The sequence below is a fragment of the Lepisma saccharinum genome, chromosome 9 (assembly GCF_977018435.1).
Source record: "Lepisma saccharinum chromosome 9, izLepSacc3.1, whole genome shotgun sequence".
NCBI classification, from domain to species: Eukaryota; Metazoa; Arthropoda; class Insecta; order Zygentoma; family Lepismatidae; genus Lepisma; species Lepisma saccharinum.
In genome coordinates, this window is record NC_139237.1 from 35,591,084 (window position 1) to 35,612,865 (window position 21,782).

General features: G+C 38.3%; 2 protein-coding genes across 3 annotated transcripts in view; both read right to left on the minus strand.

Annotated features, from left to right (window-relative positions):
• The window catches only part of LOC145992000 (sulfotransferase 1 family member D1-like), a 513,969-nt gene that overhangs the window by 238,439 nt on the left and 253,748 nt on the right, over window positions 1–21,782 (minus strand). The window lies entirely within an intron of this gene.
• The window catches only part of LOC145991997 (uncharacterized), an 81,360-nt gene that overhangs the window by 13,414 nt on the left and 46,164 nt on the right, over window positions 1–21,782 (minus strand). The window contains exon 4 of one of the 2 annotated variants that reach the window (XM_083128001.1): window positions 721–786. The exons of the other annotated variant lie outside the window; for it this stretch is intronic. Within the exon in view, the coding sequence (XP_082984127.1) occupies window positions 753–786 (34 nt within the window). The 3' untranslated portion in view covers window positions 721–752. Of the gene's footprint in view, window positions 1–720; window positions 787–21,782 lie in introns of those variants that run through there. 2 annotated transcript variants of the gene reach the window in all.

Here is a 21,782-nt window from a genome sequence, read left to right on the forward strand (position 1 = left end):
TAGGAACATAACAGTGCTACATACTAGATTTTTCATTTTTATTCGCACATTCTGATGGTCAAAGTGACCTGCCAAATAAGAATTTTTGTGTAATATTTCAAATTTTTTACTTATTTTTCTAACTTCATTGAAGGGAAAATGAATAAATGTCACATGGCCGTCAAAAGTATTAACTCGATTATGTGTTACATTTTCAATAACATTCCATTCATTTTTGTGGAAAATACTAACATCTTTTTACTTCTTTAAAAATGCTAGTATTAACTGTACCACACCCAGGAGTAGACAAACAGGTGTTGAAGAGCATAGTAGCCTGAAAACACAAAACTACGTTGTCCCAAATAACCTCTGAGATGAACTCTCATCTCCAAGACCCCCACATCAACCAAAACTGTCCATGGAACCGCATACTGGGAACATTCATGGCAGAATGTCTCCAAGGTGTAGGGGTCCTGCAATGTTGTCTGTCTAGTGTCGCTTATAAGAAAAATCAATTTCCCAAAATAAATCTGGTTCCCAGTAACACATCATATGACGATGTCTGTGATAATAAGCAGTGGCGTATTTTCTCAGCCAGAAGGGCCTGGGCAACTTGAGATATGGGTCCCCTCTGAAATGCAGAATTAACTTACTTGCTCGCAGATGGTCAACGATAGGAAAATATTGCTCATCTCGTACCTTTATAGCTGCACAGTTTGTCATAAATGTAGTGTAGTGTGTCCCTTGTCCAGTTAGGAATCCAGTAGAAATATTTAGTTAGTTGCTATATCAGTTGATGCCTTATTGCTGCACAAAAAACAATCAAAGTTAGTAATTCATACCATTTAGCACTCATATTAGTTTTACATGTGATATTTAAAATGTAACTTTCCACCAAATATTTTCAAGGGCCCCAGCCCTTTCATATTGAAATAAGAGCCGAGGAATTTCCCACATTGTCCACACCTGTTACATTTTACTTCAAATTGGCCCAAGAACTCAGTAGGGGGTGGAGCCCAGGTGCAATTATCCCTTTTATCCTGATGGCAAGGGTATACAGTTAGTGTTACCAGATGTCCGGTTGTTTCCGGACATGTCCTACATTTTAGCTTTATGTCCGTTGTCCGGGAGGAATTTGAAAAATATCATAAATGTCCTACATTTTGAGTTAAGAAAATACGTAACAGAAAAAAATCATGCAAGTTACAAGTCTATGGACTGCACTTCCACACTCAATAGTGAATTTTTTTTTGATTCAGTCATTGCACAAAAATAAAAAAGTTTGTCCTGCTATTAAACAAACGGGAAAACAGAAGCAATTAATGAACAAAGTTTTGGGACCATTTTCTGATAATGTCGCTGTTCAATGCCTGAGCAGAATTTCTTGCCTTAGGGTTTATACCGATTGAACAAGGTGTTGCCCATTCTTATTCAATATAATTTGATTGTAAAGCAGGGGTATAGAAAACAAATTTATTCAGGGTGTCTGCCAGTCAAGAAAGTCATGGAAGTCAAGAAAAAGTAACATATCAACAAGTAGGTCAAGAAGTCAATAAAAAGGCAATAAATTTTTCTTCTAGTCAAGATTTTTGCTATTGATTGGTCGATTTAGTTTTATTTTATTTCACATTTTTCTGTCACTTTGGCTAATCGCAAAGATAAGGATGAATGGTGGTAAGAAAAGATGGATGGATAGATAGTCGCAAACATATAGGGACAACTGACAAAAGACCCACATAAGATTATACTGGCTACGAGTCCAGACGCCAAAGCCTCGCTTGTCTGCCAAACACAGTTCAGGATGCATTAATAAGAGATAGCGGATCTAATTCTCTGCTTAAATTCAGCTTCAGTTTTCATCTTAACTGGCCCCTTGGTAGGGATTTTCATTTATTTTCTTAATTACTAATTTCCAACTTTACCTAAGTAGGGGTCTAGAAAAGTCCAGAAAAAGTCAAGATTTCTTAATGTAATATTTTGTTAGACACCCTGATATTGAACTAAAAACTACCCAAGACGAAACTTCTGGAACCATTTTAAATTATGATAATTGCTGAATATTTGTTTGCCACTACAGGTCATAATTCAAATGTTGAGAGAGTACTTTCATTACCATCAGCACAACAGACTCAAGAGGCAAATTATTATTTTTTCATAAAGTCTGTAAAATATTTGGTATTTATTCCAATAATTTCAAAGAGTTTGACTGTACAATCTAACATAAATATATATTCATAATTGGGAAAACAAGAGACGCGGTAGTTTATAAATACGGAGAAACTAGTACTCAATTTTATCTGCAAAGCTGTTTTTTTTTCTTTTTTGATTAATTTCAGTGGCCACTGCCACCATCCTCGTTGGAACTTGCTGTACTGTTGCTTGGCGTGCGTCTTTCGTTTGTAGTTCTCTGGCTGCCGCTAGGTGCGCTGTTGTTAACTGTGCATCTGGGTGTGTGTCATCTGCTATTTCCAGGCGATAACTGTTGTAGTAGGGGAATCCAAGTGTGGTACGCTTGCCCCCTATTGATGTTGAACTCATGCGGGAAGTGCATTATGTCGAGCGTTTCCTTCATTTTGGTGTCTACGAGCATGTGGGCAGTGTGTTTGACTTGAACCTTTTGATCTATGAGAGGAGATAGCCACCATCACTAAAATAGCCCTGAAACATGGCTACACTGAAGCACAACTTTCCACTTGGTGCAGTAAAGCGGAAATACAGGTCAGACACCCTAACCAACCACAATCAACCTCCAGCGGCCAATATAAATGGTTTGCCTTCCCCTACCATCCCACCTCTTCCAACCGAATATCCAAAGCCCTTCTAGCATATGGCATCAAAGTAGCGCACAAACCCAATTCCAAAATAGCTGATAAACTGAACAAACATAAATGGTACTTCCTCTCCCCCTTGATAACCCAGGTGTATACAATGCAGAGTGTGAATGCAAGGCACATTACATCGGCAGGTCCATCAGATCTGTCAATGAAAGAATCCAACAGCACCTAGCAGATGCGAAAAAAGCCCAACCCACTACTGGTCTTGCTAAACATATCAAATACAATAGTCATAAAATACAAAAGTTTGTTAACACACAGTTAACAACAGTGCACCTATCGGCAGCCAGAGAACTACATTCAAAAGACGAACGCCAAGCAACAGTACAGCAAGTTCCAACGAGGATGGTGGCAGTGGCCACTGAAATTAATCGAAAAAGAAAAAAACAGCTTTGCGGATAAAAGTGAATACTAAGTTTATCCATATTTAAAAATAAATATGTAGTTTGACTAAACCTGAAATTTTGATAAAAAGTTATCTCCTAAGAAGTACCACTTAAATCAAGTAGTAAGAGGTGCATTGATTAGTATGATTGCAGGTATCGAAATTTTGCATTTAAAAATTCATTGAGAATTCATTTTTTAAAAACTGAAAAGTGTCATTTATCAACTACTTTCTGACGTGTTCCATAGAAATAAGTATTATTTATTGAGAATGTGTTGTGTCCTACATTTTGTGACAGTATGTCCTACATTTCCCTTACAGCGATCTGGTAACCCTATATACAGTGTATGAGTAAAATGTCACTATTATTTTGGAGGATTTTGTGAAGTTCATTTTTCTTACATTTAAAAATTTTGTGGGCATTGTCGAACCAGTTCTTCTCTTCCAGTGTCTTACAATTTTGTGATCTACAGTGCTCGAAGTGCGAGTATGCTTACTTGAGTTTGCGGATAAACGGGAGGATCAACATGGAGGCAATGTAGTGAGTTGGGGATGCTTATGCAATTTGCATCCTAGCTGGAGGGGATGCTTTGTGAGAATATTCTTAACTGCAGGATAGCATCCCACACATACTTCGAGCACTGATGATCTAATAATAAAACAGTTCTTGTTTCATGAAAAAGTCTTAAAGAAATATGTATTCAGTGGTCTATTGAAAAGAAATGACAATTATGAATAATAATATTGAGGTCCTCTAACACCAAAATTAAACACAGTGTCTATGTGGCAACAACCTTTTATGGGACCCAGTTCTTCCAATCGGCATTTCATTGAGTGACAAATTTTCAGTGAATAATAGTCCCATCTCCACTTTATTATGCATCTATCAAAACTGGAGTCTGCTGCTATTTCTTCCTAGCAGATTGCAATTGACCTTGTGGTGTTAGGTCACCACCAACCATCTAGAGATCCAGTTCAACCCCCATAACAGAAATGTGTAACGAACCTGAGCATTTAAGGATTTATATTTGTAAAATGTTAAGATTTATAAATGTTTGTTACTTCAAATAATGTGCAAGATGTCACAGACAACTTTAGTTAGTTAGACTGGTACAGTCGTGGTTGGAATTTGTATACATGTTTTGGAAATATGTCATAATCTGTTCTTGTTGACGTCGCTTTTGTAGGAAGTGTATGAACCTGCCTGAATATTCCCACCTGACGACAGACTGGATTTGGAAAACAGGTGAAGGTAGAGGAATGAATAAGCATGTGGTAACGGGAAAATGGAATGCCAGAATAGTGTTATTGGTTTGCATTAATTTTGTTTTTTAGCCGATACGCTGAAATAATGATTATGTGCAAAAACCTTTGTGTATTTTGGTTTGTTTTGTCTAACATTGTGTGTTAGTGATTGTGATTTGAAATGCTGTAAGAATTGTTTCTTTTCGCATCTTCAGGCATCAAATGATGTGCTATAGAATTGTTCTTTATGTCTCTTCAGAAAAGCAAAGAAACGTAAGTAAATCTGTACATTGCTTATAAGTCCACGTATAATAGTAAATCTATGAGATTATGAAATATAAGTGATTATAAAACTTAGGTTAAGTTTGAAAACCATGTTGTGTTTCTTTCTACCCAGCAAGCCCTGATGGTTTGCAAAGAGTCTCATGTTCCCGACACAAGGAGCAGCGGACTATGTAATGACTAGTATCCAACTGGAGGACGTTGCATAGTTATTTAGGCACACTAACGTGGGGTATGAGTGCATAGTTATTTCGGCGTACAATCGTGGGGCTCAAGTGCAAAATTATTTTAGAAATTCGAGTGTGATGCCGATTTAGTGCATACTGAAAGTCTCCATCCATAGAATTCACAAAGGCGATAGTGAAATTCCTTGGAATTCACGAAGGTAAAAGTGTGATAGTGAATTGAAGGTATTAACTGGGAAAGCCATAGACTGTGTAACAGAATGGAGAAAGATGTCACTGGAATGAATCTGCGAAGCAGAGGAAGAGCGACAATGGATGTAGAAACCAAGTTTGGATGCTGTGATCTTACCGAAGACAGGGAATTCTTCCAGTGTTGCCAATCTTTGTAGAGGTTTCATAGTAGTTGTGATGGACAGGAAGTAACCTCGGCATCAAGTAGAGAGATGTGATGCACATCATGCTTGTCAGCACAGAAACAGAACCAGAATCTAGTCTTTCTACCAAGCCCTCGTCAGTTCATTGGTTACTTGATTGGCTGATGAAAGATAAAGCAGAACGAAGACAGAAAGAAAACGAGGATTAGACAGAAGGAAAGGATAGAGGATGAAAAACAGCATAAGAAATAGATGGTTCACTAGAGAAAGTTCAAAAAAAGGAAATGATGGAGTTTAAACTCATAGTTGAGTCTATAGAAGAAATGAGAAGGAAAGAGAAAGAGGAAGAAGAGAAAGAAAAGAACACTTAGATATTTTCCGTGCATTGATTGAAAACCAGGAAGAAAGGAGGATATAAAACTAAAGTCAGAGATACAGGCTCTATTCTCTCAGCACAAACTTGAACAGGTAGAGAGCATCAGAGGAGAGATAGAAAAGCCAAGTCACTGAAAAGGTTGATGAAAGGGTAAAGGAAATTGTGGAAACACAGCTAGAGTTCTTAACAGTTCGGCAAGGACGGATAGAGAAGGAACAGGAGCAACTGAAGAAGAATATGGAAACAGTCTCGAAATTGTTCAGTGTGGAAGATAATCTGAATGTGACACTCCAGAGAGAGTTCAAGAATTAAAGAGTTCTGTAGAGTCTACTAATGTAGCACTAAAAACTTTTGGTGAACGAACCAAACTCATGGAAAATATGGTGCAAGAACAGAAAGTCGAAATAAAGGCAGCTGGAGAAGAGGTTGATTTTCTCCCTGAGAAGGTTAAAAAGTATCTCTTCACCAAGAAATTCAGGAACAGACAGGTACAATTATAAGTAGGGTCAGTGAATTGCAGGAAAAGATCCATAATTTATAGATTCAACCAGAAACCTCTTCCGATATACTACCTGAACCAATCTGAGGACTGAACCCAGAAGCTACTGCCTATGAACCTCCTGTTGTACTTCCAAACCCATTCTTTCCCAGTAATACCTCAACTTCTGATAGATGCAAGAGGCCTAGAAAAAAGGATAGTAATAACGGTTTTTGTCCTCGATGCAGAACAGAGTATAAGATGACCAGAATGTCTGATATTGCGAACATTCCGAAGTTTAAAGGCGATATTAAAGCTCAATCTGCCTAAAGATATCTGGGTGAATTAAATGTCAGTTTTGACTTAATGCAAGTGCCTGAGCACTTTAGATTAGAATTGTTACCTAGGGTTTTCACCAGCAAGCCTGAGCATTGGTTAGCTGGTAATATGGACAGCTTTGTAAATTATGCTGATTTCTGTGCACACTTTAAGGATGAATTTGCATCAGAAAAGGCAAAACAAAGACAACTAGCGGCTGTGAGAAACCGGAGGTATTCTCGTCTGGTCCACGACTAGTTAAAGAGTTTTGCCTGGAGTGTCTAAGCAGCGTACAGAAACCTAGCTGACAATTTTAATGAGAGTGAAGTTCTTAATTTGATCATTGGACAGTTGCTGTATCGCATTCGGAATCTTTGTCTGGGGCACGATCCACGAAGTGTGGATGAATTGACACATTTCAAAGGACTTCGATATTTATGATGACTCTGATGCCTGGAAGAATAAAGACGACTCCAAGAACAAAGATGCTGCAGGCAATAAAAGTTTTAAGATCTGGAATATCCAGACGGATTCAGAAAGTCGAGGAGAAAATTTGTCACGTCCTCGAAGATTCAACAGAGGATTAGGCAGGAGAGGCTTCAACCGAGATCAGAACGAAAGACAGAGAAACTCCTACAGGCCTCTTCCAGAACAGTGGCCAAGTTCTCCAGACAGATGGTGTTACCAAGAACGACGTAATCCTACTTTGCCAAGATGGTACTCTCCATGACGTAGAGGAGACAATTGTGGTTCTTGTCTCAGAGCAGGAAGAAGCAGTGGAAACTACTAGAGGGTTTCTGCACAACCAGCAATCCCAATCATGTCAAACAAACGTCAACCTATTCTAAATGCCTCCCCTTCGTTGAGGCAAGTGAACTCGAAGGGACGTAAAATACAAAGATAATATGTAAATTTTCAGCTGATTGAAAATGCATTTTCAGGAAGTCAAATGCAAAAGGTTCCGAATGCAAAACTGGTATACTTTCCGGATAACCTCAAGAAGAGAGAGTTAGGTGGTAGACAAGTAGAACTTGATAATAGTGGCTTGAATTTCAGCATCAACGTATTCATTTAAGAAGGTTTTGGTTCCGACTTCCTCTGGCATATGCCTTTTCTAAAACTGCACCAGGCAGATATAAGTTTTAGGAAGAATGCAGTTAGTGTGTTATTTTTAACACTCCTGATCAAATAAAGGGGGATTCTCCAGATATATAATTAGTGCGGTACATCCGAAAGGTCCAGGGTCAGGATAGAATCGCGATGTATAAAAGCGCAGACCTCAAAGAGAAGGTCCATATAGTAAATATTTGGATTGATTCCTATAAGCAGGAGTTATTATATTGCTGGTGCGGAATTTAAAGGTTTTATTCTAGAAGTTCAGAAGCAAGGAGAATGTGGAGTTTGAAGTGCTATTGAAAAGTACTGATTCAGTTCATTGCTTATCGAATCTTATACTGCTTTCTACAAAGGTGTTTCTGGAGAAGAAGCTAGATATATGGAAGCCTTGAGTCCTATTGTACCATCATCGATTTGTTGCCTGAATTCACTCTTTATTGGTTGCTTAACTACCATGGATTACATTCTGTTTTGGATATTGTAAACTACGTTCCTTCTGAGCTGTTGCCAAAAGAAGATAAGCCAAGATTGGGTCATTAAATTGTCAAGCCAAGATTGGGTCATTAAATTGTCAAGATAATTTCTACATTTAAATATTCTTTATGTACTCAAATTTTTTTCAGAACTTGTTCAAAAATTTCTTCAAAAATTTTCCCCGGACTAGGGGTAATTGTAAGGAACCTGAGTGTTTTAAGGTTTTATATCTGTAAAATGTTAAGATTTTTAAATGTTTGTTACTTCAAATAATGTGCAAGATGTCACAGACAACTTTAGTTAGACTGGTACAGTTGTGGTTGGAATTTGTATACATGTTTTGGAAGTAAGTCATAATCTGTTCTTGTTGACGTCACTTTTGTATCTCGGTGGAGGAAGTGTATGAACCTGCCTGAACATTCCCACCTGACGACAGACTGGATTTGGAAAACAGGTGAAGGTAGAGGAATGAATAAGCATGTGGTAACGGGAAAATGGAATGCCAGAATAGTGTTATTGGTTTGCATTAATTGTGTTTTTTAGGCGATACACTGAAATAATGATTGTGCAGAAACCTTCGTGTATTTGTCTAACATTGTGTGTTAGTGATTGTGATTTGAAACGCTGGAAGAATTGTTTCTTTTCGCATCTTTAGGCATCAAATGATCTCCTATAGAATTGTTCTTTATCTGTCTTCAGAAAAGCAAAGAAACGTAAGTAAATCTGTACATTGCTTATAAGTCCACGTACAATAGTAAATCTATGTGATTATGAAATATAAGTGATTATAAAACTGGGGTTAAGTTTGAAAACCATGTTGTGTTTCTTTCTACCCAGCAAGCCCTGATGATTTGCAAAGATTCTCATGTTCCCGACACAAGGAGCAGCAGACTAACTTTGTCCAACTGGAGGACGCTGCAAATGATAAGTTTGCTTGAGCTTATTACTCACTACATGTATTAGTATTAGAAGCCATTCAGGCTCTTACGTATTGGGATGGCTTTTGGGACTGAAGGCACACCTACCTCAGAAAGTCCAAAAGAGGAGTTTAATATTTGTGTGTTTTAAAAAATGTATAAAGCAAAAAATACGAGGAATCACAAACAGAATATTTGGCAGTGTGAAGCATCCCCCCCCCTTCTTCAAAAAAGAATCCTGGCTGTGTCACTGCGTTGAAGTAAGAGAAAATATTCCTAATTTCTTCTTCCAGTTATGTATCAGAGATTCAGACTATCCTGATTTAGTTTGAAGAAGCTACTACACTAACATGTAAGTTGATTAACAAAAAATGGGAAGCAGAGTGTCCAGGGTAAAAGTTAAGTTTCTTGTACAACTGTCAGGGGGGGCTCTAGCTAACTATTGTAGATCCATCCCACTCTGGCATCATCTCGATATTTTTTTTACACATTATATTTTATGAGCAGGTGAATCGCACAGAATTAAGCTATGCCACCGATTTGTTGTAACTATAAAAAATACATTAAATGACCACCAAACATCATTACAAACCAATTATATTTTTTTGGCATGGAATAAAAAAAATAATCTTACGTGATGTTCTTCCTGTTAAAGAACACATTTATTTTTCTCTCTTCAAAACATTTGAGAAAACAAAATTTGTATTATGTACAGATTTAGAGGGGGTAAAAGAGAACTTATGCAGTTTTTACATAATTCTCACATATTTCCAGAGACAAAGGTGCAAATGGCACTTGGTCAAATAATCTAACTCCAGAAAACAAGTGAAACTAGATAAATAATGCCCATTAGATTTTGATAGATACAGCAAATGTATGTTCTTCTTAAAGGTTCACATAACCACTTTTTGCAGATGCAAAATTACCTGATGCAGTTATTTTTAGTTTTTGGGACTGAAGGCACATCTGCGACGTTTCGACAGATATCAAACACAATAAGCAACATATGTGTGTAGGTGATCAGTGTATTCTCTGAAGGGAAAGGTTTAGATCAGTGACATCCCTTTTTCTGGCACGATCAGAGGTGCAACCACGAATTTTCGTCTGGGGAGGGGGGGTACCAGGCAGTGGCATCGCGTGTGGTTCACATATGGATGTTCACAATAAGATTTTTATACCCAATTGAGATTTACTCCTCTCCCTTGTAACTTCATCTTCAATTGAAAAAGTAAGAATAACAGTTCAACTTATTTTCAACAATTTTGTCAAAAATCACACTATATATGAAGTAATACAAGATTTTTTAATTCAATTAACACCCTTTTAATTACGTAATTTACAATTAGTAATGGCTAGTGCAAACTAAGTAGTATAACATGCCATCTCAGGTATGTACAACGCAAGACTACCACACATAATCTACTTTCTATTACACCAACCATATGTTAACCAACAATATTCATTCAGCATTGAAAGCATGTGCATCGTTAGCAGGACAGAAGGGAGGATGCGTCCAGTTCAGAAAAAATGTATTTTGTGTATTAAGATATTTGGGTATTATACAGAATGTCTCCCTGCTAACAATAACTCGGTTGTGATGCTTATGATTGAAGTATCAGTCAATGTGACATTGCTTATATTCCTTCTTCCCTCATGTTTTGTATTTATCCTCCTAGCATCATTTTGCCATGGTTCAGAGAGATTGATTTTCGACCAATGAAGGCAAGGGTTCCCAAACCTCTTTGCTTCACAACACCCTAAGTGTTTCAAGATTATTCTGCAACGAGCAGAATGTAGCCCTCTCTAACACTTGCAACACTCAGTTACTTGTAAGATGTCATGCCTTAAGTTAAAAATTAAACACGTATTTCAAATTCAGAAACATTCCATATGTAAAAATGTACTAAATAAGCACATACATATGTGAAACATTCATAGCATTGACTAACAATTCAGTGTAAATATTGGAAAATTTTGCAGCGCCCCTGTTAAATCAATCACGATGTCCCAGGGTGCCGCGGGACACACTTTGGGAACCACTGATTTAAAGCGTATAGTAACATCTGTTCATCGTCGTCATTGACATGTTTACCCTTTGTTGCCTTGTAATCAAGGAGTCCCAGGTTCGATACACAGTGGAGGCACATAGTGATTCGGATACCACTTAAAACTGTAGGTCCAATCCTGATTAGTCTTACTGTGCATAAAGTGGACTTAAAACACCAAATCAATCAATCAAACATATTTACCATCCTTGATCTTATGCATTGCATGAAACAAATCGTTCCAGAAGCAGTCCTATGGAAGTGATTCACTTGTGTAGGTGCAAATGGTAACAAAAGCCCAGGATGTGTCCTTTGCCCGTCCATGCATTTGAGTGAATTGATCAATTACAAGAACTGTTCGATGAAAAAAGAATAACAATAATCTTTTAGATATATTTAATAAAAGTATCTATTGCAAACAAGACTACTTACTGATTTTGCCCGAATAAGTGGATAAGAAATTGCATGTTTAGTGTGTGTTCTTTAGCCACTTATTCGGGTAAATCAGTAGGTAGTCTTGTTTGCAATAGATACATTTGCAAACAAACTCGCTCCTGAAGGATGACCGGCCAAAGCCTATAATTGAGCTCTAGATATTACACAGAAAATAAAATTCTCACTGTGGGTCAAGTATTTGAATGCTACACACCGATGGACAATGCACTTAATAACTATATCAAGAGAAATAATTAAAATTAAATTCTACATTATGCAACTATGTAGCGCAGACCGCCTCAAGTCCCCCTAGACATGCCTTGTATATGTTGCGCTCTGCTGCTGAATGCAAAAAGTATTCCCGCTTGCATCAGGGCTCGCACCACCATGTGTTTGCACAGTGCAGTGAACATTTTCGCGGTATACGAGGGTCACTATTTATATTTTGAGCCTTGGCAACACTGATTGAAGTTAGGCGAGATTTGACGTTTGCACGGAATCGTCTGGCATTATTGAGCATAACGTACTTCAAATGTTTTGTCAATAGCTTCATTTGTGTTGTTTATGTTGCCTTGGAGATTGCGCGACAACAATAAAATGGAATTAACTAGTGAACATTTTCGTGCGATGATTTTTTACGATTTTCGACGTGGATTATCAAGACAAGAGTGCATCGATCAACTTACTTCCACATTTGGTGATGAAGCCCCATCCTTTGCCACGGTGAAACGCTGGTATAACAAATTTAATCGTGGCCGCCATTCGCGAAGGTCGTCCAAAATCAGTTGTTGTTCAAGAAAACATTGATGCTGTGCAAAACCTAATACTGCAAGATCGTCATGTGACATGCTGCGAGATTGAGGCAACCATAGGCATTAGTTCAACCAGCATATATAAAATATTACATGATCATTTAGCTGTGAGAAAGGTATGTTCTCATTGGATCCCACACAATTTGACAAAAACTCAAAAAGACGCTCGCGTCAATTGGTGCAAACAAATGCTGAATAAATACAATCGTGGTGCTTGAAAAGACGTATATAAGATTGTAACAGGTGACGAATCATGGATATAAGCATATGAGCCGGAACGTAAACAGCAGTCGACTGTATGGGTGTTTCAAGATGAACCCAATCCAACAAAAGTTGTTCGTGCTCGAAGCACATCGAAACAAATGGTCGCCTGTTTTTTCGGGAAAACTGGTCATGTGGCAACTGTGCCTTTAGAGGAACGTAGAACGGTCAACTCTGAATGGTACACAACAATTTGTTTGCCAGAGGTATTCGGTCAAATACGGAAAACAAACAAACACCGTCGGATCATTCTTCATCAAGACAATGCCAGCTGTCACACATCTCGTCTAACAACAGACTTTATGAACAGTCAAAAAATCGAATTGATGGGTCATCCACTGTACAGTCCTGATTTGGCACCCAATGACTTCTTCTTGTTCCCGAATGTCAAGAATAAATTGCGTGGACAATGATTTTCGTCGGCGGAAGATGCCGTTGATGCATTCAAAAACCATATTATGGAGGTATCTCAAGAAGATTGGAAAAACTGCTTTGACAAATGGTTCAAACGAATGCAAAAGTGTATTGACCATAAAGAAGAATACTTCGAAAAACAATAAAGCAGTTTTCAATGCCAAATTCCTGTTTTTTCATTGTTAGGCTCAAAATATAAATAGTGACCCTCGTAGTGACGGCTGTTCTTAAACTCCAGCCAAATCAGCCCAGGTCTGACGAGTGGCTTACGCAGAAGTCACATGAAACGTCATGTCGACGTCACTAGCGAAGCTGTCCCATGCTGCAGTTTACAAACAGCGTGGATTATGGCATTGTGGATCGTCTGCTTGACTCTTGAGCATGTTTAAAAGCAATTGACTTTCTTTTGAAGTACAGGGTGCTTCACAAAAAAACAGGAAATTTAAAGTTATTTGTATTTTATACGTGTTATTTTGTTGTTTCACTGTAGGATTATTTGTAATATGAATGTGTAATTTCCGTTTTTTCATGTAAAATGCAATGTTCTTACTGAAGCACATCAGGTAGCACGAGAACGAAAATGTGAGTCTCTGATACATTTCGAAGGACACAAGAAGCAGAAACAAATATGGTTTGAAGCGAATTTCAGTGTTCATGAACCTTTGAACTGGCAAAATGAGCGCATTCATCGTGCTGTTCAAGTTAAAACAAACATTTGAGAGAATGATCTGCTGATGGAAACTGATAAGCAACAGCCATCAATCATGTGCTACGGTGCTGTCTCCTAGCATGGCAAAACAGAGTTGCGGTTTGTGACGTCTTGTTCCTATTCCATGTTCTTGATGGCAATACCCTCATAACCCATTTTAGTAGTTTGTTCTGTTTTGATAATCATTTTGGAAGTATGTGCATTCTTTGGACATCTCCCTGTAATAAAATAAAGCACCACATCTCCCAAAATATATATATATTATTAATATTTTAAAAGGACTGGGTTTTAGTAGTTTGTGTAAGGTAAAAATTAATTTGACCTTTGCCCATTTAGATTTCTTGATGCTTGGATTTCTTCCTGAGAACATATACTTATTCCATTACGCGTAGTCCGCGTGTTCTCAGGAAGAAATCCAAGCATCAAAAAAATTAAATGGGCAAAGGTCAAATTAATTTTTACCTTACACAAACTACTAAAACACAGACCTTTTAAAATATTAATAAGTGCATCGCTCCACTCCTTCTCACATATACCGCCAGCAGGTCGGAAGTTTATTACGGGCTCGTCTAGTCCCACTTCCGAAGAGCTAACTTGTATATGGGTCTGGAAAAGAATTCAACTGGTTTGCAAAAATTACCTGCAAGGCAAGAATTTGTACGAAGGATGGGTGAACTAATCCTAATCGGCGTTTTCCGCCCTCCTTGACCTCCTGAACAAAGTAAGATCATATATCTTCTCAAATTTACAAGGTAGAATCAAAAAGTAAGGTAACAAGTGCCCTGAAAATGTACAACGATATGTTAGTAACTGTTTTTTTTTTGTTTTTTTTTTTGTGTGTGTAGGTATTGATGGATAGTATCCCTGGTGACCGCTAGAGAGCAGCATGGTGACACAGTTGCAGAGAATCGCAGTTCGAAGATGGCAGGGTTACTGGAAACATGGTCAAATGTGGAAGTGCGAAGTGTGGTCAGGTTTTTGCATGCGAAGGGGAAGAAACCAGCAGAGATCCATCGGGAACTTGTGGAGGTGTATGGAAACAACGTGTTATCAAGGAAACAAGTGTGGTGTTGGTGTAAGGAGTTTGAAAATGGTAGGACTGACATTAATGATGATCAGCGAAGTGGCAGACCGTCAACTTCAGCTACCGACCAAAACATTTGTCAGGTGGAGGGAATAATCAGGGAAGATAGGCGAATCACAGTGTCACATATTGCAGATGCACTGAACATTTTGTATGGTTCTGTGCACAGTATTGTGCACAACACGCTTGGCTACCGCAAAGTGTGTGCATATTGGGTACCAAGAAATCTCACTCATTATGACAAAGGCAGGCGAATGGGCATGAGTCTGAACCACCTGATCCGTTGTCAACAAGAAGGGTCGTCATTTCTGTATCGCATCATTACAGTTGATGAGACACCTGTGCCAGTGTGGACACCGGAATCCAAACGTTCCTCCATGATGTGGAAACATCCATCATCACCCCCATCCAAAAAGTTTAAAACAGTAACATGTGCAAGGAAAACAATGGCCACGATCTTTTGGGACCACCTTGGTGTGATTCACCTGGAATTCCTTCCATGTGGTACCACTGTCAATGCTGTGACCTACTGCCAGACATTGGACAGATTGAGAGCGGCCATACGTCGGAAACGACCTGGAGAACTCAAGGAGGGTGTATTGTTGTTACACGACAATGCTCAACCTCACACAGAGCAGCTCACCCGTGACCATGTCACATGTTTCCACTGGGAGGTTTTGGAACACCCCGCATACAGCCCTGATCTTGCACCCAGCGATTTCCATCTGTTCGGACCAATGAAGAAGCATCTTCGAGGACGACGCTTCAACACAGTGCAAGAGGCACAGGATGCAGTGAAAACCTGGTTGGACAGTCTTGACACTGATTTCTTCACTCGTGGCATTGATGCATTGGTCACCCGCTGGAACACGTCCTTAGAAAAATATGGTGACTATGTGGAATGTTAGTGTGCAGTGTCATGTATACCCTGTCACAGTTTAGGCAATACATTCTGCATATATATATATAGACAATCACGACGACTACTATTCTATCTCAATTACATAACAATAGCAATTGTATTAAAAAAAACTCGCTTCATACACTTACAAAGAAGAAACCTTGTAACATTTATCCACCTCTCCAGACTTCACAAATCCAACTTCAACTATAAACGCCGATTATTTATTTACATTTACTTTACTTTATCTTTTCCTATGTCTTACAAACATTTAATTTTACACAAAAATTATCCCTACACTTTCATTCATTCTCATATTTCTGGGATTAAACCCAGCGATAGTACTTACTTACAAGTTAGGTCACGATCTATTCTAGAATTGACAACAGGGGGAAAGGGAGGACTAATTCAAGATTTATTTTTCAAAAGTAATGCTAACTAACTAACTAACTCCCTAGCCTTCTTAAACCCGAAGGTTCATGGCTGCAGCAACACAGGCCTTCCATCTGTCCCTATCTTGAGCAAGTTCTATATACTCTTTTCCATCTCTACCGATTTCCCTTAGGTCCATCTCAACGTTGTCCCTCCATCTTCGTCTTGGCCTTCCTACAGGTCTCTTACCATCAGGTTTCCCAACAAGAATCCTGTAAACTCCTCTTTCCTCTCCCATTCGTGCCACATGGCCTGCCCACCTAAGTCTTCTAGATTTAATTATTCTAATAATATCTGGACATGAATACAAATTATGTAGTTCTAAATTATGTAACCTTCTCCACTCACCTGTCTCCTCATCCCTTTTAGGTCCAAAGATTTTCCTAAGGATCTTATTTTCAAATACTCTCAATTTATGTTCCTCTTTCAATGTAAGGGACCAAGTTTCACATACATATAATACTACAGGTAAAATTACGGTTTTGTATATTCTAACTTTTAGTTTCTTAGATATTAAACGAGAAGACAAAAGTTTATGGAGAGAAGTAACATGCACTTTCTGAATTAAGCCTACTTTTTATTTCCTCTTTAATATCATTTTCATTTGTTAATATTACTCCTAAGTATTTGAATTTGGAAACTGGTTCAAACGAGTTGTTATCAATAATTAGATTTTGATTTTTACCTAACACTTGGTTTCGGCCTGTAAGCATATATTTAGTTTTCTCTTTGTTAACTTCCAAACCTACCTCTTTAGCAGTTTTGAAAAATTATTTTAGCATTATTCTTAATTATATTCACATCATCCCCCAGTAAGTCTACATCATTTGCATATGCTAACAACTGAGTCACACCTTTTAATTTTAGTCCTTCTTTAGTTTCTTTTACCTTCCTAACAGCATATTCTAAGGCAAAATTAAAGAGCAATGGAGATAATGCATCTCCTTGTTTTAACCCATCATGAATTGTAAATTTGTCAGACATATTAATACCCACACGAATTTTACTTTGTTTCACTGGTGCATATTTTTATCCTACTAACAAGCTTCTTAGGTATTCCAAACTCTACTAATATATTATATAATTTATCTCTTTTGACCGAATCATACGCTTTTTTGAAATCAATGAATAGCTGATGGACATTTTGATTATATTCCCACTTTTTTTTCAAGTGTCTGTCTGATGTGAAAAATTTGATCTGTAGTTGATCTGTTACGTTTAAATCCACATTGATAATCACCTATAATTTCATTAGCATATGGTGTTAGTCTTGTTAAAAGAATGTTAGATAATATTTTATATGTTGTTGAGAGTAGAGTAATTCCACGGTAATTATTGCAGTTCACTTTATCACCTTTTTTAAACAAGTAATGCAATAAATTAAACCTTTAGATAAAATACTTAACTCCATATTACGCAAAGCTTCCACATGTTCATGTCGACGTCCCAGGTGTACGGGGAAAATGGCAGAGTTACGCCCACCTTGGCTCGGGCAGTTATCACGTCGTGGAGAAAAGCTATTACTAGAGTAGGTCTTATCGCAGTCACAGCAGGGAGAGAACTTGCGACTCGCACAACAAGGAAAACCTCCGTCCCGAAAAAAACTCGCCAGGTGGCATTGTCGTCAATCCCATGCGAGCTTCTGGGAGGCAGACAAAATTTATTCAAGCGAACTAACAATCTCAAGGCAATGGGTTTAATTCTTTTTATACAGGGTGGACCGAAGAATGTGGCAAGACAGGATAAATGAGTCCCGATTCACCACAGGTTTATTGAAGGTGACGCTGCTAGGCAAGAAGATCTACCAAGGTACAGAAGAATGAAGAAAACAGTAAACCAGGTTGTGTATAGAGATGAAATGTGCACCCAAATGTTCCACGACGTAAACAGAGTAATGGCCCTGGATCAATGGACGTGGCAACAGGATGGAACAAAGGCCCATACAAACAGGGACACTGTGGCATGGCTCAGAGCCAATACTCCTGACTTTATTGAACCTAACGACTTGCCGTCAAAAAGTCTAGATCTTAACGTAATGGATTTTTGCATATGGGGTCTACTGTTACACCAAGTTCAAATACAGAGGAGAAGAATCACAGACAATGACTGCTTAAAAACTGTGTTTACAGAAGCTTGGAACAATATTCCGCTTGAAACCATCCACAATGCCTCTGCAAGTTGGTTACACCGTTTACGGCATTGTGTAATAGCCCATGGGAAGCATTTTGAACATTTGAATTGAATATGGTGAAGTGTAACAATGGTACAGTCATATTAAATGTGCTCAAACAAATTTCCTGATTTTTTGTGGGGCACCCTGTAGTATTAGGTGTAAATGGCACTAAATCTCACCTCTATATAAAGCTCTGCTACATTAATATAAATTAATAGAATATTTTGACAAATTTTAGAAATTGACACCAAAAAAAAAAAAAAATGAATCAACTGTATGCCTACACATCAAAAATAATTATTTTGTAGTATTTTATTGATTGGTGAATTTTGTTTAGTGCACTGTGTATTAACACCAAATAATAACGTTCAATTATGGTAAATGTAGCTGTAGGGAAGTTACATTTTTGAAAGAGTAGCTGTGGGAAAGCTACTTTAAAAAATGTAGCGTTCTGATCACTGATTATGCATGTGTTTCCATTATCTAACACATAGAGTCCCGACAGTTCATCAGAAATGAAGAAGTTTGTGAAAATGATCAGTGGCTTATGAATATGAATGGTTATACATGCATTACACGTGCAGCAGCCATCTTGAGAAAGACTGTTTCAAAGCTACGTTGATACTGATACATCATTAAACAAAGGGAGCAGATAGTCTTGTCATAGAAGGAATGATAACAATAAACAAAAACTAAAAAAAAACAACAACACATTAGTTGTTCAGTAAACTACCGAAGATAAAAACTAAGTAATTAACTAACTCTCTAGCCTCCTTAAACCCGAAAGTTAATGGCTGCAATGACACAAGTCTTGCAAATATCCCTATCCTGGGTAAGATCAATACAATCTCTTCCATCCTTACCAATTTCCTTTAGGTCCATCTTAACGTTATCGCTCCTCTTCATCTTGGCCTTCATACAGGTTTCCCTACAAGACACCTGTAAACTCTTCTTTTTTTTTTTTATTTGATTTAGTTTATTTTACTTCGCGTTTTGTGCCTCTTGGCTAATTTGCGAAGATGGGGATGAGTGATGAAATTGATGAATGGACATTCACAAACAACCAAGCCCGACCGGGATTCGAACCCGGGACCCTTGGCGTCGCAACGCGATGTGCTAACCACTCGGCCACAGGGTCGGGCTGTAAACTCTTCTTACCTCTCAAATTCATGCCACTTGGCCTGCCCACCTAAGTCTTCTTGATTTAAATATTCTAATAATATCTGGACAGGAATACAAATTGTGCAGTTCTAAATTATGTAACCTGATATATAAACAGAGTGGCCATTGAATTATGACCACCGCCATGTGCAATGAAAGTCATTTGTTGACGACATGTTGGGTGAGAGGGTGCTGCTAGCCAATGTGTGATGCAGAGATATGGTGTTCAGACTTCAGAATGTAGTGTGGTTCGAAATGGGCAAATGGAAGTACCTGACAGAGTTTGCCAAAGGTCAGATCTTCGGGCCCAGAAGTGCCGGTGCATCCATTTCACAACTGCTGCAATGGTTGGAGTGTGGAAGACCAGGACAAGGTGTGTTGGTCCACCGACTCTTGGTTTCTCATTAATTTCATGGATGGTCGTGTAAGGGTTTAGCGTACACACGAAAATGTTCTTCCATCTTGCACAATGTCAATGGTGCAGGCTAGTGGCAATGGCTGTATGGTGTGCGGAATGTTCACATGGCAAGGATTTGGACCCATGAAACATGTAGAGCACCGCTGCACTGGTCAGTCCTATCATCATCTAGCAGATACAGTACATCCCGATATGTTGCTTTTTCCCCATTATGCTTCTGGTATATTCCTGGATGATAATGCAACATGTCATCGGGCTTTTGTGGTACATGATTGGTTTGAAGAACACTCATTTGACTTCCAACATATGGTATGGCCTCCGAATTTACCAGATTTAGATCCGATAGAGCATATTTGGGATTATATGGAGCAACACATTAGGCGGCAGAACACATCAATCACGTCAATCCCAGCAGTGAAGGCTTCATTGGACTCAGCATGGTTACAAATACCTGTGGACTACTTCAGACAGCTTACGGAATCCATGCAACATAGGATAACTAAAAAAAGAGAAAGTAAAGCTCTCCCCTGTGCTTAGCACCACGCCATGAAGGCTTTTATAGGGGGTGTGGGCGTAACGCCCCACACTTTCTTGATCTGGTTGTGAGTGGGGGGTGATGTGATCAGCATCACGCCCCTGACCACCTTTACCCCCCAGGGTTTCCCCCAGGTACCCATGTTATTCGATGCTGGGGCCGCTTCCAACGTTAGAAAACTTCCCGGATTTGAACTGGCTGGTGATCGAACTCGGGACCTCTAGCATGGTAGTCAGACATGTTACCGACTGAGCCACTGCGGCCACACAGAATAACTGCTGTCATAAAAGCAAATGGTGGTCCAACACACCATTAGGTGGGTGGTCATAATTCAATGGCCCGACAGTGTATAACTAACCCTATAAAAATTGAAGATATTCAATCAAATAATATCTGGACAGGATCTGGACACTGGTCTCCCCATCCCCTTTAGGTCCAAATATTTCCTAAGGATTTAACTTTCAAATACTCTTAATTTATGTTTGCCTTTTAATGCAAGGGATCAAGTTTCACTTACAGATAATACTACAGGCAAAATTACGGTTTTGTATATTTTAACTTTTGTCTCTTAGATAATATGCGAGAAGATAAAATATTATGAAGAAAAAAGTAAATCGCATTCCCTGAATTAAGTCTGCTATTTATTCCCTCTTTAATATCATTTTCATTTGTTAGTATTACTTTTAAGTACTTGAATTTGGAAAATAATTTAAACGAGTTGTTATGAAGACAAAAACATGGTGCTTTATATAAATTCACTCAATAGATGTTTCTAAGCCCCGCGACAGGTTAAGTTTGCAGCAGGTTTTCAATCCACTCTAGAGAGGCACTCAGCATCCCCGTGCCAGTCTTACCTTAACCACCGAGCTGTTCATATCACAGACAGTGAGAAAATCCGCAGTATTGCAGCGGAACTATTTTCTGCGCGCACGTTTGGGTCTGTATATGCAAAAAGTTGCTGCAAGGTTAACCTGTCGCGGGGCTTAGCTCTAAAATATAACAAACAATCTAAAATTACTTGTCAATAGTTCAGAAACCAGTAAATGGGAAGATACAAAATGAATTAAGGTATTGCAAATACAAACTTAAAAAGTTTTATTGCCTACTTTAAAATAATTACTGTATTTAGTTTCTGTAAGCCAAGAAATAAAAAAACTTGGTAGGAGGGGACAAACTCAGAGAAAAGGAAGTACGTTTCATAAATTAAACACAAAGCTAAATGTGTGAACACATTATAAAAATATGAGCAGTTACCACATCCTTCACTTGCAAACGGCAATAGAAAACAAACTGCAAATTAGTCAATCACCCTAGAATGAAATTTTGGATCACTTTGCACTTTTAGTCTGTGAACGCTTAACATATACAATCCTCAAATTCGATCATGCAACATGGTTGATCTTAACCATGTTTTCATGCGTAAAAGCAGTGTGCTGAAA